General features: G+C 41.9%; 1 protein-coding gene across 1 annotated transcript in view; it reads left to right on the top strand.

Annotated features, from left to right (window-relative positions):
* The first annotated feature begins 3720 nt into the window (after window positions 1-3720).
* HBS1L (HBS1 like translational GTPase) overlaps window positions 3721-19744 on the top strand; it is a 104635-nt gene continuing 88611 nt past the window's right edge. The window contains exons 1-4 of the mRNA XM_044289314.1: window positions 3721-3879; window positions 8509-8574; window positions 17022-17153; window positions 17234-17428. Coding sequence (XP_044145249.1) covers window positions 3837-3879; window positions 8509-8574; window positions 17022-17153; window positions 17234-17428 — 436 coding nt within the window. The 5' untranslated portion in view covers window positions 3721-3836. The remainder of the gene's footprint in view (window positions 3880-8508; window positions 8575-17021; window positions 17154-17233; window positions 17429-19744) is intronic.

Below are 19744 nucleotides of genomic sequence, written 5' to 3'. Positions count from 1 at the left end.
ACCTTGATGTCCTGATGGTTTCCAACGTTACTGGCATGACAAGCAGATCCCACCTGAGATGTTTTCTACGCGCCACAGTGGAGGGGGCGCCATAATGGTCTGGGGTGCTTTTTCCTTCAGTGAAACAAAGCAGCTTCAGGAAGTGCAGGGGCGTCAAACGGACGCTGGCTATGTCCAGATGTTGCAGAGAGCATTCCTCATGACTGAGGGCCCTCATCTGTGTGGTAACAACTGGGTTTTTCAACAGGACAACACTACAGTACACAATGCCCGCAGGACAAGGGACTTCTTCCAGGAGAATAACATCACTCTTTTGGCCCATCCTGCGTGTTCCCCTGATCTAAATCCAATTGAGAACCTTTGGGGATGGATGGCAAGGGAAGTTTACAAAAATGGACAACAGTTCCAGACAGTAGATGGCCTTCGTGCGGCCGTCTTCACCACTTGGAGAAATGTTCCCACTCACCTCATGGAAACGCTTGTATCAAGCATGCCAAAATGAAATTTTCAACTGATAAACAATAAAGGCGGAGCTACTCATTACTGAGTTCATGTTTGGAAGTTGGATTTCTGTTTTGGGGGGAGTTTATTATTTTTTTGGGAGGTGTGGTCCTAAACTTTTGATCAGCTGAAAAACAGCCTGTTTCAGTTTATTCGTTGTTTTCATTAAATTGAATGCTCAAAAATCGTTTTGTCTCACTCCCATTTCTTCTTGTTGCATGTTTAAAGGGAACCTGTCACCGGGATTTTGTGCAAAGAGCTGAGGAAATGGGCTGCTAGATGGCCGCTAGCACATCTGCAATACCCAGTCCCCATAGCTCTCTGTGCTTCTATTGTGTAAATAAACCGATTTGATACATATGCAAATTAACCTGAGATGAGTCCTGTCCCTGACTCATCTCACATACAGGACTCATCTCAGGTTAATTTGCATATGTATCAAATCGGTTTATTTACACAATAAAGGCACACAGAGCTATGGGGACTGGGTATTGCGGATGTGCTACCGGCCATCTAGAAACCCATGTCCTCAGCTCTATACACAAAATCCTGGTGACTGGTTCCCTTTAAGCTCTACTTGGAACCTTGTTAAGATCCAGCCATGCTAAATATGATTTTTTGCCATTTTTCAAGTTGTCTTAAACTTTTGATTGGGACTGTATATGAAACACCTGTGTGGTCTAAATGCTTGCTATACCCGCAGATTAATTCCTTGAAAGGGTGTCATTTCCAAAATGGGGTCTTTTGAGGATGTTTCTTATGTTTTGGCACCTCAAGGCCTCTGCAATCCTGAATTGATGTCTAAAAACACCCCAAAAATGGAGATTACAAAATCCATAAGGTGCACCTTCATTTCTAATAGGAGCACATTGAGATATTTTTTAAAAACTGCAGAATCAGGGTACTAAATACTGAGGTTTTTTTTTCTATTTTATCACTTGCTGTATTAAAAATGTACCAAAATTGAAAGTCTAAATAAATAAATAAAAATAACACAAACCAGGATCAACCCCATTAACGCAGACATACTGCCTGTCAGGGCTCTTCATGCTGATTTAAATGATATCTTTCTTTTGTCTGTATGATAAACAGCCGGTGAGATATCTGTGTTTTTATTCATAAATGAGAAGTTAGAGCACCAGGAGGTGGGACTAAATCATTTGAGCACTGCTTTGTAACACCCCCTATGCTTTGCACACTACCCCATTTTTATTGATTGACAGGGCTAGACATGCTGAGGGCAGAGCTGAGTCCTTGAGTTGTGTGCTAGCGATATCATATCAATATGTACTATAGCTGCACCACACTGAGATCGGTAAGCTAATCTACATATTACTGTATTCACAGGCACAACATATATTTATATGGATACCAGCAATATGTGTTAGCTTATAAGCATAGAAAAAACATGTTTTTATATATGGTAATATTATAGCTTGGTGGTATAGTGGTCTACCATGCATGTAGAGATCCCAGGAGAAACTTATATTGGGAATAGTGTTTTTTTTGTTTGCTTTCTAAAAAAACTTTAATATTATAAGGACATAGACTTTTCTTATGGGATAAATGTGGAAGAAAAAAAATATCTGAAGAAAAAAACTTTGGCGTCCTGGGATCTCTACATGAAAAACGAATCACTTAACAACTAAGCTATAACATTACCACACAGAGATACATGTCTTTTCTATGCTTATAAGCTAACACATATTACCGGTGTCTGTATAATCATATATTGTGCCTGTGAATACAGCAGTGATACGTAGATTAGCTTTCTGAGCAGTTCTCATTGTGGTGAAGCTATAGTACATAGTGTATATGATATTTACATGATGGCACACAGCTCTTGGACAGGGCTCTGCCCTCAGCCTGTTGTCTAGCCCTGCCAATCAAGAGGAAGGGGCGTGTGCAGAGCACAGGGGGCGTTACAAAGTAGTGCTCAAACGATTCAACCCCGCCTCCTGGTGCTCGAACGTCTCATTTGCATATGAATAAAACACAGATATCTCTGCAGCTCTTTCGCATACAGACAAAATAAAAGTATTATTTAAATCAGCATGATGATTATAAATATAATATAATGTCCCCAAAAAATAAAAGCTTGAAAAATTGTGACAAAATAGGAAGGCTAGGGAGGCTCATTTCCGTAACGGCCTGCTATTGGCTGACCCCTCCCCCCTCCTTCCTTCAGGCGACCATGCGGGCATCAGAAGTAACACGGGGGCAGGGGAGCGGTGTAAGTATGACCAGTATGAAGAGCCCAGGAATTTTGAGAGGCATTACAGGACTTGGATAACCCGTTTAACTTATGTCTTAACTTGGGCTTTTAGAATGCCAAACAGCATTGCTTTACTTTCTCAGTCAGACCATTCACTGTGGCCAGAGAGGGAAGGGGGTGAGTGACACCATAAGGGTGATTACATACTATGGTGATTACGTGAGGATTTTCAGTGCGAAAGTGTATAGATATGCAGGAAAAATTGATCTTTCACACAATGAACCTTAAGTGTTTCTCTATGACCATCCAAAAAGTTGGTAGGTATGGATAAGGCTACATGCACACGAACATTTGTTTCTGTGTCCGTTCCTTTTTTATTTTGCGGATAGGATGCGATCCGCATCAGTATGTCCGCTCCGTAGCCCCGCAAAAATAGAACATGTCCTATTCTTGTCCGTTTTAGGCATTGTTACAATGGATCCGCAAAATAAAAAAACGGATGGCATATGGATGTCATCCGTTTTTTTTGGGCGGACCGCAAAACACATACGGTCGTGTGCATGTAGCCTAAATCAGTTTTCCTTTTTTATTTTTATTTACATACACTGAAACAATAAAAAATGGTCCAAAAAGCTCTTCTTTAATGTGCTCTAGGCAGAAAATGAACTGTTTCTTGCAGGATTAACTCACACAAAAACATTTTTAAGCCTAAACCAGAAGTCCGTAAAACTGCATCAAAAACTGCCTGTATGATTCCAGCCTCATGTGCCCGGATGCAATAATTGACCAGAAACCACTGTTCTTTTCATAAAGTTGGTTCAAAACGTGCTTCTACGTGTCCCTGACAAATCCTCTTGCCATCTCCTGACCTCACGGTTTCCATTGGGCCAAGGTGGAAATAACACAAACATTGGTCTTCGACAAAATGGCTACCACATTATCGTAATAGGTTGGTGCAGAAGACAAACGCTAGAGAATGTTTCGATAACATTGCGGCCTCTAGTGATGGGCGCGGCGGATTCATGTGGTGACGTTGGTTGCGGTATCATAGGCTCCGGCGCGGTAGAGGCAGAAAATGTGCAGGTGGTGAGGGTACCAAAGCAGGACAGAGGCACCCGTCATGGCCAGGCACCGCAATGTGCGCGGGTACAACTATGATGACGGTGAGAGACTGAGCCAGTGGCCCTTGAGTGGGAGGAGCCTAAGGAAATAGTGATAAGATCTCGCTGTCCGTGTGTGCAGAGGCCCTGCTGTCCATATGCTCCTGGGTGTAGAGGCTGGGCACAGCTGTGTGCCCGTACTGGTGGCTGCCAGGGCTTCTCCCTCTTCTTTACACGTACATGTTGGACGCCCTCATTTATTGACAAGGTGTATCAGTCATTATGTTGTAGTCACGCTATTGTTAGCTGTAGTGTACAGTGTGATTGACAGAACCACCACCTAGTCTTCTGGCAGTGGTGAAACTATAACTCCCAGCATGCTCCATTCATTTCTATGGAGTGCTGAGAACAGCCAAGTGTGCATCTTGGGAGTCGTAGTTTTACCACAGCTGGAGTGCCGGAGGTATAGGGGCGAGGAGGAGTGATCGGCCGGGGTGCTGGGAGTCACACCACCCCAGATCAGAGACCGCCTCTCGTAAAGATAGGCTGATAATATTCAACTCCTTAAAGAGGTTTCCCAGGATTTTGATATTGATGGCAGAGGTAATGTGATTGCATCCTGTTAGGCTACGTTCACATTTGAGCTTTCACTTTCCGCTGTAGAGATCCATCCTAGGATCTCGATAGCGCACGGGGGTTGGTTGCGTCCTCATTGTGGATAGAGAAAAAGCTGCAAGTAGCTTTTTTTCTGTCCGCGATGTAGTTTGGAGCTAGGCGGATCCATCATGACTCGCAATGTACATCAATGAGGATGCATCAGTTTTCTCTGACGCAATAGAAAACGGATCAGCCCCTCATTGACTTTCAATGGAGTTCATGACGGATTCGTCTTGGCAATATTAAAGATACTACAACCGGATGCAGACGGTTGTATTATCAGTAACGGAAGCGATTTTGCTGATCCTTGACGGCTGGTGTGAAAGTAGTCTTAGCAATACACAGATTGTGTCCCCCCCCCCCCCCTGAAAACAAGCCACAATTTCCAAGTGTAAACTAGTCCCTGTGTAGCGAAAGGACATATGACTCGTATAAAAACCGACCCAAATATTACTGAGTGCCCCTGAATTTGGCTCAAGCCTAATAGAGCATTTTCACAAATCCCTGGTGATACGATAGTTTGGGGTTTTAGTGCTGCCTGTGCAGAGCTACACAATGTTAGTACCTGGCGTAGGTACTTTTCTGACAGTCACAGAAGAATGCATTAAAAAACATCTTCCAATATGAACATTTTCAAAACATTCTGATACTACCAAACCCGAATTTTCATTCGATTTGAGAGAATCGAGGCAGGACAGAGACTTTTTCAGGCAATCAAAGCACCAGAAGTCACAGTAAGGCCTGTACAACGCCTGTGAGGCAATCGAAGGCCTCATGCACACGACCATGCCATTTTTTGCGGTCCGCAAAAAACGGAAGCCGCCTGTGTGCCTTCCGCAATTTTCGGAACGGAACGGGCGGCCCATTGTAGAAATGCCTATTCTTGTACGCAAAACGGACAAGAATAGGACATGCTATATTTTTTGGGGCGGAGCAACAAATGCAGAATTTTGCGGTCCCATTGAAGTGAATGGGTCCGCACCCAAGCCGCATAAAATGCAGCTCGGATGCGGACCATAACTACGATCGTGTGCATGAGGCCTTACTCATGATTATTTCTACGCATGAGGCCTCATGCACTTGACCGTTGTTTTATTCCATGTCCGTTGTTCAGTTTTTCGTGATTTTTCAGCGGACCCATTGACTTTCAATGGGTCAGTTGAAAACTCGGCTAATGTACCGTTTGTCATCCGCATCCGTGGTAACAGTTCTAGTCCGTCAAGAAAATATAACCTGTCCTATTTTTTTCACGGAAAACGGTTCGCAGACCCATTTAAGTCAATGGGACCGTGAAAAAACGTGGAGGCACACAAGATTGTTATCCTCGTCGGTTTTTTCCTATCATTTGCATGGCAAACTTGACTTAGACTTTTTTTTTTTACTTTCCTTTATGTCCGGTGGTCCTCCAAAAATAAAGGAAGACACACGGATACAAAAACTGATTCACCCCCCTTGACTTTTTTCATATTTTCGTGTTTCACAACCTGGAATTAAGGCCCCATTCACACGTCCACAATTTCATTCCGCATTTTGCGGAACGGAATTGCGGACCCATTCATTTCTATGGACCTGCAATTCCGATCCCGAAAAAAAAAAAATAGAACATGTCCTATTCTATTAGTGCCGGCGATGTGCGGTCCGCAAAATGCGGAACGCATATTGGCGACTTAAGTGTTTTGCGGATCCGCAAAACACACACTGATGTGTGAATGGTCCCTAACATGGATTGTTTGAGGATTTGCATCATTTAATTTACAGAACATGCCAACAACTTTGAAGATGTTTATTTGTATTTATTTATTGTGAAACCAACAACAAATAGGACAAAGTAACAGAAAAAGTCAATGTGCATAACTGTTCACCCCCCTAAAGTCAATACTTTGTAGAGCCACCTTTTGCGGCAATCACAGCTCCAAGTCGCTTTGGATAAGTCTCTATAAGCTTGTCACATCTTGCCACCGGGATTTTTGCCCATTCCTCCTTGCAAAACTGATCCATGCAAAACTGATCCAGCTCCTTCAAGTTGGATGGTTTGCGCTTGTGAACATCAATCTTTAAAGGGAACCTGTCACCTGCAAAACGCATATTAAACCGACCACAGTACCTCACAGTATCCCCCAGTGTGTTGCTAATCAAGTTTTTCTTTGTGTTTCTTCAACGCTATTTTAATGTCGGTTGGCGCTGTCTCCGAGTCAGGCTTGAAGTCAAGGGGGCAGCAGCCTCCTTGCTTCAAGTCAAGCTAAGCCCCCCCCCCCACCCCTCCTCTCTACAATTAGATGGACATGCTGCCGTGATGCCGGGATCGCACTCTTCTAGCGCATGTGGGGTACGCTGCCTGTTGTACAGGTACTCCAGTCTTTGCTGTGGAACTCTGCAGCTCCTCCAGGGTTACCTTAGGTCTCTGTGCTGACTCTCTGATTAATGCCCTCCTTGCCCGGTCCGTGAGTTTTGTTAAGCAGCCGTCTCTTGGCAAGTTTGCTGTTGTGCCATGTTCTTTCCATTTGGTTATGGTAGATTTGATGGTGCGCCTGGGGATCATCAAGGATTTGGATATTTTTTTTATAACCTAACCCTGACTTGTACTTCTCAACAACATTGTCCCTTACTTGTTTGGAGAGTTCCTTGGTCTACATTGGCAGTGTTTGGTTAGTGATGCCTCTTGCTCAGGTGTTGCAACCTCTGGGGCCTTTCAAAATAGGTGTGTATATATATAATGACAGATCATGTGACACTTAGATTGCACAGAGGTGGACATCATTTCACAAATTGTGACTTCTGAAGTTAATTGGTTGCACCAGAGCTTTTTATGGACTCCCTAACAAAGGGGGTGAATACATACGCACATGCAAATTTTCTTTTTTCTATTTCTAAACAATAGTTTTATTTATATATTTTCTAATTTCACTTCACTAACTTAGACTATTGTGTTCTGATCCATGACATAAAATTCAGATTAACAAAGCATTGACCTTAAGGCCGAATGCACATGGTATCCCGGTCTGGCATCCTGCTGACAGCAGGAGTGCACGGTGTCATTGGTTGCTATGACGCCGCACGCTTCATGCCGCCGCTGCACTACAGTAATACACTCGTATAGATCATACCATTGTATTACTGTTCCACGGCCGTGTGCATTCGGCCTAAGGCTGTAATGTAACAAAACGCGAAAAAAGTCAATGGTGGGTGAATACATTTTCAAGGCACTGTAGGTAGTCGGAGAGTAGCCAGGGGCCTAACAGACTGTATGTCTATACACATACAGTCTACAGCAGCACAAAAATTTGGTATCCCTTTAATTGTATTGACCCATAGAATGACAGTAATATGCTGGTTATGGCGCATGTAATAAAAGTTAAAGGGGTATTCCGGTTGGTACAAGTTATCCCCTATCCCCCTGTGGATAGGGGATAGCTTTAAGATTGGTGGCGGTCCGGGGCGTTACTAAGCACTAGAGCAAAGTAATAACGCCCCTCTGGGCACCTTGAGACTTCATTTGCATATCAGAAAAATCGCTTTTTAATAAAAATGAAAAGTTGAATAAAAGAAAGAAGACACGTAGGTAAGAAGGTACTTTATTGCACATTGCTATGTTAAAGGGGTTTTCTCAACAGGCTATTTCATACTTACCTGGTCCAGGGCCATATCTACCGTTGTGTAGCACTCCTTCTGTAAATGTCTGGGAAGTGAGGAGACCAATTGCTGGAGCTTGGGAGAAGATTCTTGTCCCATTCTTGTCTGATGTAGGCTTCTAGCTACTCAACAGTCATGGTTTGCCAGGTTTTTAGTTTCATAATGCACTAAATGTTTTCTACTGGTGAAAGGTCTGGACTGCCAGTAAAATGCTGGCCTCTTGTTCTGTAAAGCCATGCTGGTGTGATGATGCATTATGTGGTTTAGCATTCTCCTGCTGAAATATACGAGGCCTTCCCTGAAAGAGACGTTGTGTGTATCGGAGGATATGTTGTGCTGTTTGGATCCTGTACCTAAGACATATTTATGCTTGGCATAATCCTTATTTTTTTCCTTTTGTTACAGATTTCTGTGATGATGACATGTATGGACAGTCAGTAGAGGATGACTACTGTATCTCACCAGCAACAGGTATGCATCAGCCTTTCACAAGTTTCTTGGTTATGGCATGTGACTTAGGGCTCATGCACAGGAACATATTTTCTTTCCGTGTCCATTCCGTTACTTTTGCGGACCGTATGCAGAGCCACTTATTTCAATCGGTCCGCAAAAAATGGAAGTTATTCCGTGTCTGTATGTCCGTATGTCCATTCCCCCCCCAAAATAGAACATGTCCTATTATTGTCCGCATTGCGGACAAGGATAGTACTATTAGGGGCCAGCTGATGCACACGGACGTCATCCGTAGTTTTTGCGGATCCGTTTTTTGGAGACCACAAAATACATACGATCGTGTGCATGAGCCCTCAGGCTGTGCTCACATCACCTTTTTTTTTGTCCCACGCTTAATATATACCTTATGAAAAAAAAAAAGTATGCAAAAACGTAGTATACTGCACTTTTCCCCCCCTCACCCACGACAGCACCGTGCGAGCGAGGATCCGCCCCCAGGAAACCTGAAGTACAACAAGGCGGAGACTCCCCTCCAACTTCAGTATGGTTTCCTGTCTTTGGAGGGGAGCCTGTAGTACTGTAGCTTCTCCCTCTTTGGGTGCCTCTTCTTACATCTTCCCCATTCTGCTGACACGCGGCACGAGAGGACTCCAGCATAACCAAAACCGGACGGATCTGTTATGCAAGCCATAGACTTCGATTATGACGGAATGCCTCTAAAGGCATTCCTTTATGCATTTTGTCATGAAATTGCGTTATGGTTCGTGGTAACGGAATCCATAACGCAATTCAGTAAATATCACAACACAAACGGAATACGAATTTCAAAATATATCGCTCATCCCTACCAGGCACCATAGGTCTTTCCCAGTTCATAAAAATATGGCAGCATTAATTAAGGGAGAATGGGAAAGGCCAATAAAAGGGTTTATAATTCAAAAAATATAAAAAGAAAATATCCTTTTTCAGAGGAAGTTTCTGCTTCCTGGAATAAAGCCCCTAATATAGATGTAGCCACCTCTAAGGTGGTCAAGAAAACTTCTCTTCCTTTGTCTAGCGCAGGGATCAGCAACCTTCGGCACTCCAGCTGTGGATAAACTAAGACTCCCAGCATGCACACTTGCTTAGCTATTTTCAGAACTCCCATAAAAGTGAATGGAGCATGCTGGGAGTCGTAGTTTCAACACATCTGGAGTGCCGAAGGTTGCTGGCTGCTGGTCTAGCGGATGGCTTTTTGAAGGGTGCCTGGGAAGCTTCCACGTCTTCTTTCAGACCTTCTAATGCTTCTACATTGACTGCAAGTTCTGGCTGTCAGAGTTGGAGGACCAAATCAAGAATAAATGCCCCAGAGAAGAGATATTGGCGGGGCTTCTAACGATTAAAAAAGCTGCATTCCTAGCAGACGCTTCGGCAGATTCCATTAGGCTAGCAGCTCGCTATTTGGCTCTGGCTAAATTAGCACATAGAGCCTTTTGGCTAAAAAGCTGGAGTGGAGATTTACTATTAAAAAATAGACTTTGTGCTGTGCCCTGTGAAGGTGATTATCTCTTTGGTTCGACGTTAGATGTTGGAAAAGGCAGCAGACAAAAAGAAGTTTCCAGCCCAGACTTTCTTTTCTTCTAGGGGTAGATTTAATCGGTCCTTTCGTACCTTTAGGGGTAACAGGGAAGGAGGTAAATCTGTTTGTATGTATGTGTATATATATATATATTTATTAGTATCATGGTCGTAAATGTTGGCACCCCTGAAATTTTTCAAGAACATTAAGTATTTCTCACAGTAAAGTATTGCAGTAACACATGTTTTGCTATACACATGTTTATTTCCTTTGTGTGTATTGGAACAAAACCAAAAAAGAGGAAAAAAAAAGCTAATTGGACATAATGTTACACCAAACTCCAAAAATGGGCTGGACAAAAGAGACCAGCAGCAAGCAACACCAACCTCAGACTTGGGTCTGACTGCCAGCTGCAAGACAGCGAGGACACGGGAGGGAGACCCTCAGGGCAGGTCATTCTATTGTCCCATAGCCAGATGTGCCTGTGTACCCGGTGCGGGGCCCAGCACAAGCCTCCTGGCTGATACAGATGTCACAACATGACTGACTTACAGATACCCCTACTCTCAATGCTAATCCTGCAAGCACCATGGAACAGGAGGCTGCATGAGGGGCAGGGTCGGGTTCACGCACAGACAGTAGTGGCCAAGGAAAAGCATTACTGTCCCACTATATACCGTACACTATTAAACTATGTGCACTATAGTCCAGGACATTATCACACTATATACTGTATCACTATGTACACTGTAACAGTATATACAGTACATTATCACACTATGTACACTATAACAGTATATACAGTACGCTATGCACACTAACAGTATATACAGTACATTATCACACTATGCACACTAACAGTATATACAGTACCAGTACATTATCACACTATGCACACTAACAGTATATACAGTACCAGTACATTATCACACTATGCACACTAACAGTATATACAGTACACTATCACACTAACAGTATATACAGTACATTATCACACTATGCACACTAACAGTATATACAGTACCAGTACATTATCACACTATGCACACTAACAGTATATACAGTACACTATCACACTAACAGTATATACAGTACATTATCACACTATGCACACTAACAGTATATACAGTACATTATCACACTATGCACACTAACAGTATATACAGTACATTATCCACTATGAACACTAACAGTATATACAGTACATTATCACACTATGCACACTAACAGTATATACAGTACATTATCCACTATGAACACTAACAGTATATACAGTACATTATCCCACTATGCACACTAACAGTATTATACAGTACATTATCCCACTATGCACACTAACAGTATTATACAGTACATTATCCCACTATGCACACTAACAGTATTATACAGTACATTATCCCACTATGCACACTAACAGTATTATACAGTACATTATCACACTAACAGTATATACAGTACATTATCACACTATGCACACTAACAGTATATACAGTACATTATCCCACTATGCACACTAACATTATTATACAGTACATTATCCCACTATGCACACTAACAGTATTAGGCTACTTTCACACTAGCGTTCGATCGGATCCGTTCTGAACGAATCCGATCATAATAATGCAGACGGAGGCTCCGTTCAGAACGGATCCGTCTGCATTATTTTAGCATATAAAAGCTAAGTGTGAAAATAGCCTCGTACGGATCCGTCCAGACTTTCAATGTAAAGTCAATGGGGGACGGATCCGCCTGAAGATTGAGCCATATTGTGGCATCTTCAAACGGATCCGTCCCCATTGACTTACATTGTAAGTCTGGACGGATCCGCACGCCTCCGCACGGCCAGGCGGACACCCGAACGCTGCAAGCAGCGTTCAGCTGTCCGCCTGTCCGTGCGGAGGCGAGCGGAGCGGAGGCTGAACGCCGCCAGACTGATGCAGTCTGAGCGGATCCGCTCCATTCAGACTGCATCAGGGCTGGACGGCTGCGTTCGGGTCCGCTCGTGAGCCCCTTCAAACGGAGCTCACGAGCGGACCGACGAACGCTAGTGTGAAAGTAGCCTTATACAGTACATTATCACACTAACAGTATATACAGTACATTATCCACTATGCACACTAACAGTATATACAGTACATTATCCACTATGCACACTAACAGTATATACAGTACATTATCCACTATGCACACTAACAGTATATACAGTACATTATCCCACTATGCACACTAACAGTATTATACAGTACATTATCCCACTATGCACACTAACAGTATTATGCAGTACATTATCACACTAACAGTATATACAGTGCACTATCACACTAACAGTATATACAGTACATTATCACACTAACAGTATATACAGTACATTATCACACTAACAGTATATACAGTACATTATCCCACTATGCACACTAACAGTATTATACAGTACATTATCACACTAACAGTATATACAGTACATTATCACACTATGCACACTAACAGTATTATACAGTACATTATCACACTAACAGTATATACAGTACATTATCACACTATCACACTAACAGTATATACAGTACACTATCACACTAACAGTATATACAGTACGCTATCACACTAACAGTATATACAGTACACTATCACACTATGCACACTAACAGTATATACAGTACATTATCACACTATGCACACTAACAGTATATACAGTACACTAACAGTATATACAGTACATTATCACACTAACAGTATATACAGTACATTATCACACTAACAGTATATACAGTACATTATCCCACTATGCACACTAACAGTATTATACAGTACATTATCACACTAACAGTATATACAGTACATTATCACACTATGCACACTAACAGTATTATACAGTACATTATCACACTAACAGTATATACAGTACATTATCACACTATCACACTAACAGTATATACAGTACACTATCACACTAACAGTATATACAGTACACTATCACACTAACAGTATATACAGTACATTATCACACTATGCACACTAACAGTATATACAGTACATTATCACACTATGCACACTAACAGTATATACAGTACACTAACAGTATATACAGTACGCTATCACACTAACAGTATATACAGTACACTATCACACTATGCACACTAACAGTATATACAGTACATTATCACACTAACAGTATTATACAGTACATTATCACACTAACAGTATATACAGTATATACAGTACACTATCACACTAACAGTATATACAGTACACTATCACACTAACAGTATATACAGTACGCTATCACACTAACAGTATATACAGTACACTATCACACTATGCACACTAACAGTATATACAGTACATTATCACACTAACAGTATATACAGTACATTATCACACTAACAGTATATACAGTACACTACGCACACTAACAGTATATACAGTACATTATCACACTATGCACACTAACAGTATATACAGTACATTATCACACTATGCACACTAACAGTATATACAGTACATTATCACACTATGCCACTAACAGTATATACAGTACATTATCACACTATGCACACTAACAGTATATACAGTACATTATCACACTAACAGTATTATACAGTACATTATCACACTAACAGTATATACAGTATATACAGTACACTATCACACTAACAGTATATACAGTACACTATCACACTAACAGTATATACAGTACGCTATCACACTAACAGTATATACAGTACACTATCACACTATGCACACTAACAGTATATACAGTACATTATCACACTATGCACACTAACAGTATATACAGTACACTAACAGTATATACAGTACGCTATCACACTAACAGTATATACAGTACACTATCACACTATGCACACTAACAGTATATACAGTACATTATCACACTATGCACACTAACAGTATATACAGTACACTAACAGTATATACAGTACGCTATCACACTAACAGTATATACAGTACACTATCACACTATGCACACTAACAGTATATACAGTACATTATCACACTAACAGTATTATACAGTACATTATCACACTAACAGTATATACAGTATATACAGTACACTATCACACTAACAGTATATACAGTACACTATCACACTAACAGTATATACAGTACGCTATCACACTAACAGTATATACAGTACATTATCACACTATGCACACTAACAGTATATACAGTACATTATCACACTATGCACACTAACAGTATATACAGTACATTATCACACTATGCACACTAACAGTATATACAGTACATTATCACACTATGCACACTAACAGTATATACAGTACATTATCACACTATGCACACAGTTTATACAGTACATTATCACACTATGCACACTAACAGTATATACAGTACATTATCACACTAACAGTATATTTGCTATTTATTCATGGAAGACAGTTCTAGAGTACTAGTAATGGTTTTCATGCATAAATAGCAACCCCTTAATGTTATATAGGCCTTTGTATTAACTATTTGAATTACTGTAACTTTCGTACTCCTCATCGGCTAAAAATACTAAACAAAATTGTATTTTTACTCTTCCAACAAAATCGTAGCGCGACCTCTGGTCACCATTCTGCTCTGGAGGCCTGCAGCATTTTGCTGTCCGCCTGGCGATGGTGTCCGTTTGGCTCTATTGTCCGCCTGGCTCCGCTTTGCCAGGCGGACAATAGAAAACGGATCCGTCCCCCATTGACTTTCAATGGTGTTCAAGACGGATGATGGCTAAATAAGATATAATACAACTGGATCCGTTCATGGCGGATGCATGCAGTTGTATTATTGTAATGGAAGCGTTTTTGCAGATCCATGACAGATCCGCAAAAAATGCTGGTGTGAAAGTAGCCTAATACAAATTCATTATGTGGGCAGCAGATCCCTGTTCACAGAGCACAATCTGCTGCCCAGAAATAATGATTCATGTGCTGCATGAAAGATCAGCAGCACCTTTACACGGACAGATTCTAAGGAGCGAGCGTTAGTAGTAACTGATAACCTGCCCAATAACTGTGAGGTGTAAATCCACCTTAACATAAATTTTTTTAATTTTTTTTATGAAGTCTGCTTCTGCTGCAGGCTCATCAAAGCTAGGCCAGGGAGCAGAGATGTCGCCCCCACCTTGCTTTGTGTCAGTGCTTCTGTAAATTAAAGTTGTGAGTTTGCGGTATTTATTATGGTGGTCTCAGCTATTTAATGAACACCCACAACGGTGAATGGATGATGGCCTCACTTGCATGGTACACTCTCCTTCACGTTGGGGGGCCTTGTCCTGGAGATGGGTGTGGGACCCGCACCTATGTGACATTAGTGACATATCCTAGTGATATGCTAACAATATCCAAGATAAGACTACCACTTTAACCTTTTTAATAGGACATCCTCTTTAAAGTTTTTTTGATAGTGAACTTCATTTTTCACAATATATAAAAGAACACCATGACTTACTTTTTCACTAAAAGATCTAAAATCGGAAAAAGTTAAAAATAAATATTGTGAATGTAGACAGTCTTTATATAGCATCTATACTTATTAAAGGAGGCTTAAAAGTGGCATGGAAAGTATTAGGTGGATATCGAGTCGGGGGCCCTACAAATTTGCCATAATTTATGTTCTAGTCCTCGCCAGCTCATAGCTCTCTCATAGTCTTTGTGTCCCATCATTTGAAATGTTATCAACTTATGAGGTGGGAATGTATGCTTAAAGGGGTATTCCATCTGATAACATTTATCACCTACACAGCGTATTAGTGCTAAATTTAAGATCAATGGGGTTTGATTGCTGGGACCCCAGACAATACCTTTGCTGTTTCTGGTTGATCACCATTTTTTACATATCAGTAGGTTGTCGGTTTTAAAATAGCCCCTTGTAGTTTAAATTTAGTTCCTTGGTGTTGGGGGAAGGAGTGGTGGCTGGAGTTGGCTGAATCTACATTCAATGCCCGGTGAGCTTTTGTGTTAAAGGGGTTCTCAGAGAATTAAGAAAATTAAAATACTTACATATTACTTTACTATAAATATATTCCCAAATTCCTTTCATTAGTTATAATTGCTAGTTTTGTCTAGGGAGCAATCATCAGGGGAAACAAAATGGCCGCCGTCTTATTAGTACACACAAAACCTGTCCTAATCACACAGGGGGACAAGTTAAGACCGTGTTCGGTCAGTGATTTTCAGCCATACCAGGTGCGGCTCTAAACACAGAACAGGTGCAGATCTTTCCCTTATACCTTATCCCTAGTGGAGGCTCCAATCCTGGTTTTGGCTCACAATCACTGATGGTAAAACACTGATGTGTGAATGAGGCTTTACTTCACATCACTGAGGTAAAGCACGTCCTCATCCTCCTCTCTGCTCTGCTTGTCAGGGATTCTGATCCTGAATACAGTTTAATATGATCCTCAGCTGATATTGGAATGGAGTTCATGAGTAGACATGAAATTCATTGTTCCGAAGTACCTACATTTTCTCCTGTGTACTAACAGGACGTCGGCCATTTTATTTCTCCTGATGATTGCTCCCAGACAAAACAAGCCATTATAACTAATGAAAGGTATATTTGGGAATATATTTGTACTTTTATTTTCTTAATTCACGGAGAACCCTTTTAAGCACAATCAGTTTGTGAAGGGTCGTCAGTGCCCTATATACATTAGATTGTCGAAGAGCTTCTGCCATGTTTGATGACATTGCCACCTTATACACCATCAGTCTTTAGGTTATAGAAACGAAAATGAGATGCATAAGTTACATGTCTAATGTGTTAGTCTTTTCTATCATTGCTATTTTTTCTGTGTTATATGTAGTTCTTGTGCTGAAAGTCCAGTACTGACCCAAGTTAATATTGATGTGGATGAGATTGCTGTTTTAGTTTACTTTTCTTTTCTCTTCAGCTGCTCAGTTCATATATTCTAAAAGGGACAGGCTTTCAAGCTGTACAGAGCCCTTGGAAGAGGAGGAAGATGAGTGTGAAGACGATGACAAATCCAAAGCTTCCTGTACTACCCTAAGTCCTCTTGATCAAGGTAATCTAGGCACATATCCATCTCATAGACCCATTTTGCACTGGTTGGGAAGTGTTAGACACATTTTCTATATATTTCAGCTCGGTTGTATTCATGCCTTGATCACATGAGAGAAGTCTTAGGAGAATCTGTATCAGAGAAGATCATGATTGATGCAGTATTGCAAAGTGGCTTTGACGTGGCAAAGGCCCTGGACCGAATCTTTAAGCAGGACAGCAACTCCAGCAAGAAGCCCGTTACTCAAGATGTCTCCAGTGCTGAAAGACCAGGAAAAGGTATGTTTGTTTTCCGATCGTTCTCTCTTATTCCTATTTGGGATAGATCCTAGTACTAAATGGGATCATACATTTTGGGTTGTGTAAAATATATAATTTCTAAAATACTTCCCATCCACTGTTTTGACATTTACCATAATGACATATTGTGTGATTTGTGCTGCTAGTGGCTCGTGTAGGACCATTTTGCAATGACCAAAATGTAACTCTAGTCTGGAGTCACTGGATTTTATAAGAAGTCTTATTAGATCTGTGGATGTCTCTTTGTGAGTTGACTCTTTATCATATTTTTTATACCCTGAATAGGAGTTTTATATCCTTTTCTATGAACATCCAGAAAGTCTAATAATACTGCTCTTCTTAGGTCCCACTGATGCTGTATTAAAGGAATTAGACTCTATTTGTTTTTAAATGGAAAGTGTCATCACAAATGTAAATTTTTGACGTCCCAATTTATATTAAAAAAATAAATGAAATCCGGAATTTCGTTTGCAAACAGGCCACTAAACCTCATAATAGATTGAAAGTTCCCCTCTTGTAGAGATTCGTTTTCAGCAGTCTTCGCATTACCTTCACAGGCAGGATTACAATGACAGATGGCACCTCTGTAAAGAAAACATTGAATCCACCATTGACAGTAGTTGATGTTCCCAGCTTACCTACTCCCCCTCCCTGCACAGTCTGACTACTGCACGTATCACAGAGCCTGTCTATAAAATTCTCCTGTAGAAGTCAGTTCGAGTCTATTATGTCTATGGCCATCTGACTTTTGTAAAGCATATCTCTAATGCTGTTAACCACAGCTCAGACAAGATGGCTACCTGCATCTACAGATTATAATAAGAAAATCTAAAGTCAGGAAATCAAGACAGATAAGAAAAAAGAATATATATTACTACATGGCTCCAATTAGAAAAATACAATTCTAAGTGATTATCTATAATGGGATCTGCCTGCTTTCCAACGAAATGGCGGCTTTTGGGCAGATAAAAACCGTCACATGCAACGGTTTTTGTCCAGCTGAAAACCTGCACCTATATTTATGGAAAGCTGCTGGATCCTATTATAGTCCGTGGGGTCCAGTGGTGAATGGCAGTATCAGCATCCGGAACAGCCTGCGAAATCCATGTGAACCTACCCAAACCAGCTTTAAAGTCCCAGATATACCGTACTCTGCTTCAGTAGTAGTTATTAGGGCTGCAACGATTAATCGATGTAATCGATTATATTCGATAACTGGATTCGTTGTCGACGAATCCAGTTATCGAATAATCGCCGATTCGTTGCTATTCGGGCGGGCGGGCGGGCGGGCGCTGCATCTTTATTTTACCTTTTTACAATGACGCTCCCGCTCCTGTAACAGCCAGGCAGAGCGGACGGCGGCGTAACGTCACTCAATCACGTGACGCGCCTGCTCCGCCTCCTTCATTCATGAAGTGGGCGGAGCAGGCGCGTCACGTGATTGAGTGACGTTACGCCGCCGTCCGCTCTGCCTGGCTGTTACAGGAGCGGGAGCGTCATTGTAAAAAGGTAAAATAAAGATGCAAGCGCCGGGGCTGTTAGGGGGAAGGGGGGTCTGTGTATAGCACTGCTATGGGGAGGGGGGAGGATCTGTGTATAGCACTGCTATGGGGAGGAGGGGGGGTCTGTGTATGGCACTGCTATGGGAAGGGGGGTCTGTGCACTGTTATGAGGAAAGGGATCTGTGCACTGTTATGCCCATAACAGTGCACATATCCCCCTCTCCATAACTACGCCGTCCACAGATCCCCCATAATAGTGTCGTCCACAGATCCCCCATAAGTGTCGTCCACAGATCCCCCATAAACGCCGTCCACAGATCCCCCATAAACGCCGTCCACAGATCCCCCATAAACGCCGTCCACAGATCCCCCATAAACGCCGTCCACAGATCCCCCATAAACGCCGTCCACAGATCCCCCATAAACGCCGTCCACAGATCCCCCATAATAGTGTCGTCCACAGATCCCCCATAAACGCCGTCCACAGATCCCCCCATAAGTGTCGTCCACAGATCCCCCCATAAGTGTCGTCCACAGATCCCCCCATAAGTGTCGTCCACAGATCCCCCATAAGTGTCGTCCACAGATCCCCCATAAGTGTCGTCCACAGATCCCCCATAAGTGTCGTCCACAGATCCCCCCATAAGTGTCGTCCACAGATCCCCCCATAAGTGTCGTCCACAGATCCCCCCATAAGTGTCGTCCACAGATCCCCCCCATAAGTGTCGTCCACAGATCCCCCCCATAAGTGTCGTCCACAGATCCCCCCCATAAGTGTCGTCCACAGATCCCC

The sequence above is a fragment of the Bufo gargarizans genome, chromosome 4 (genome assembly GCF_014858855.1).
Source record: "Bufo gargarizans isolate SCDJY-AF-19 chromosome 4, ASM1485885v1, whole genome shotgun sequence".
Taxonomy (NCBI): domain Eukaryota; kingdom Metazoa; phylum Chordata; class Amphibia; order Anura; family Bufonidae; genus Bufo; species Bufo gargarizans.
The sequence above is the reverse complement of the archived record's forward strand: the minus strand, read 5'-3'. Positions and strand labels throughout refer to the sequence as shown.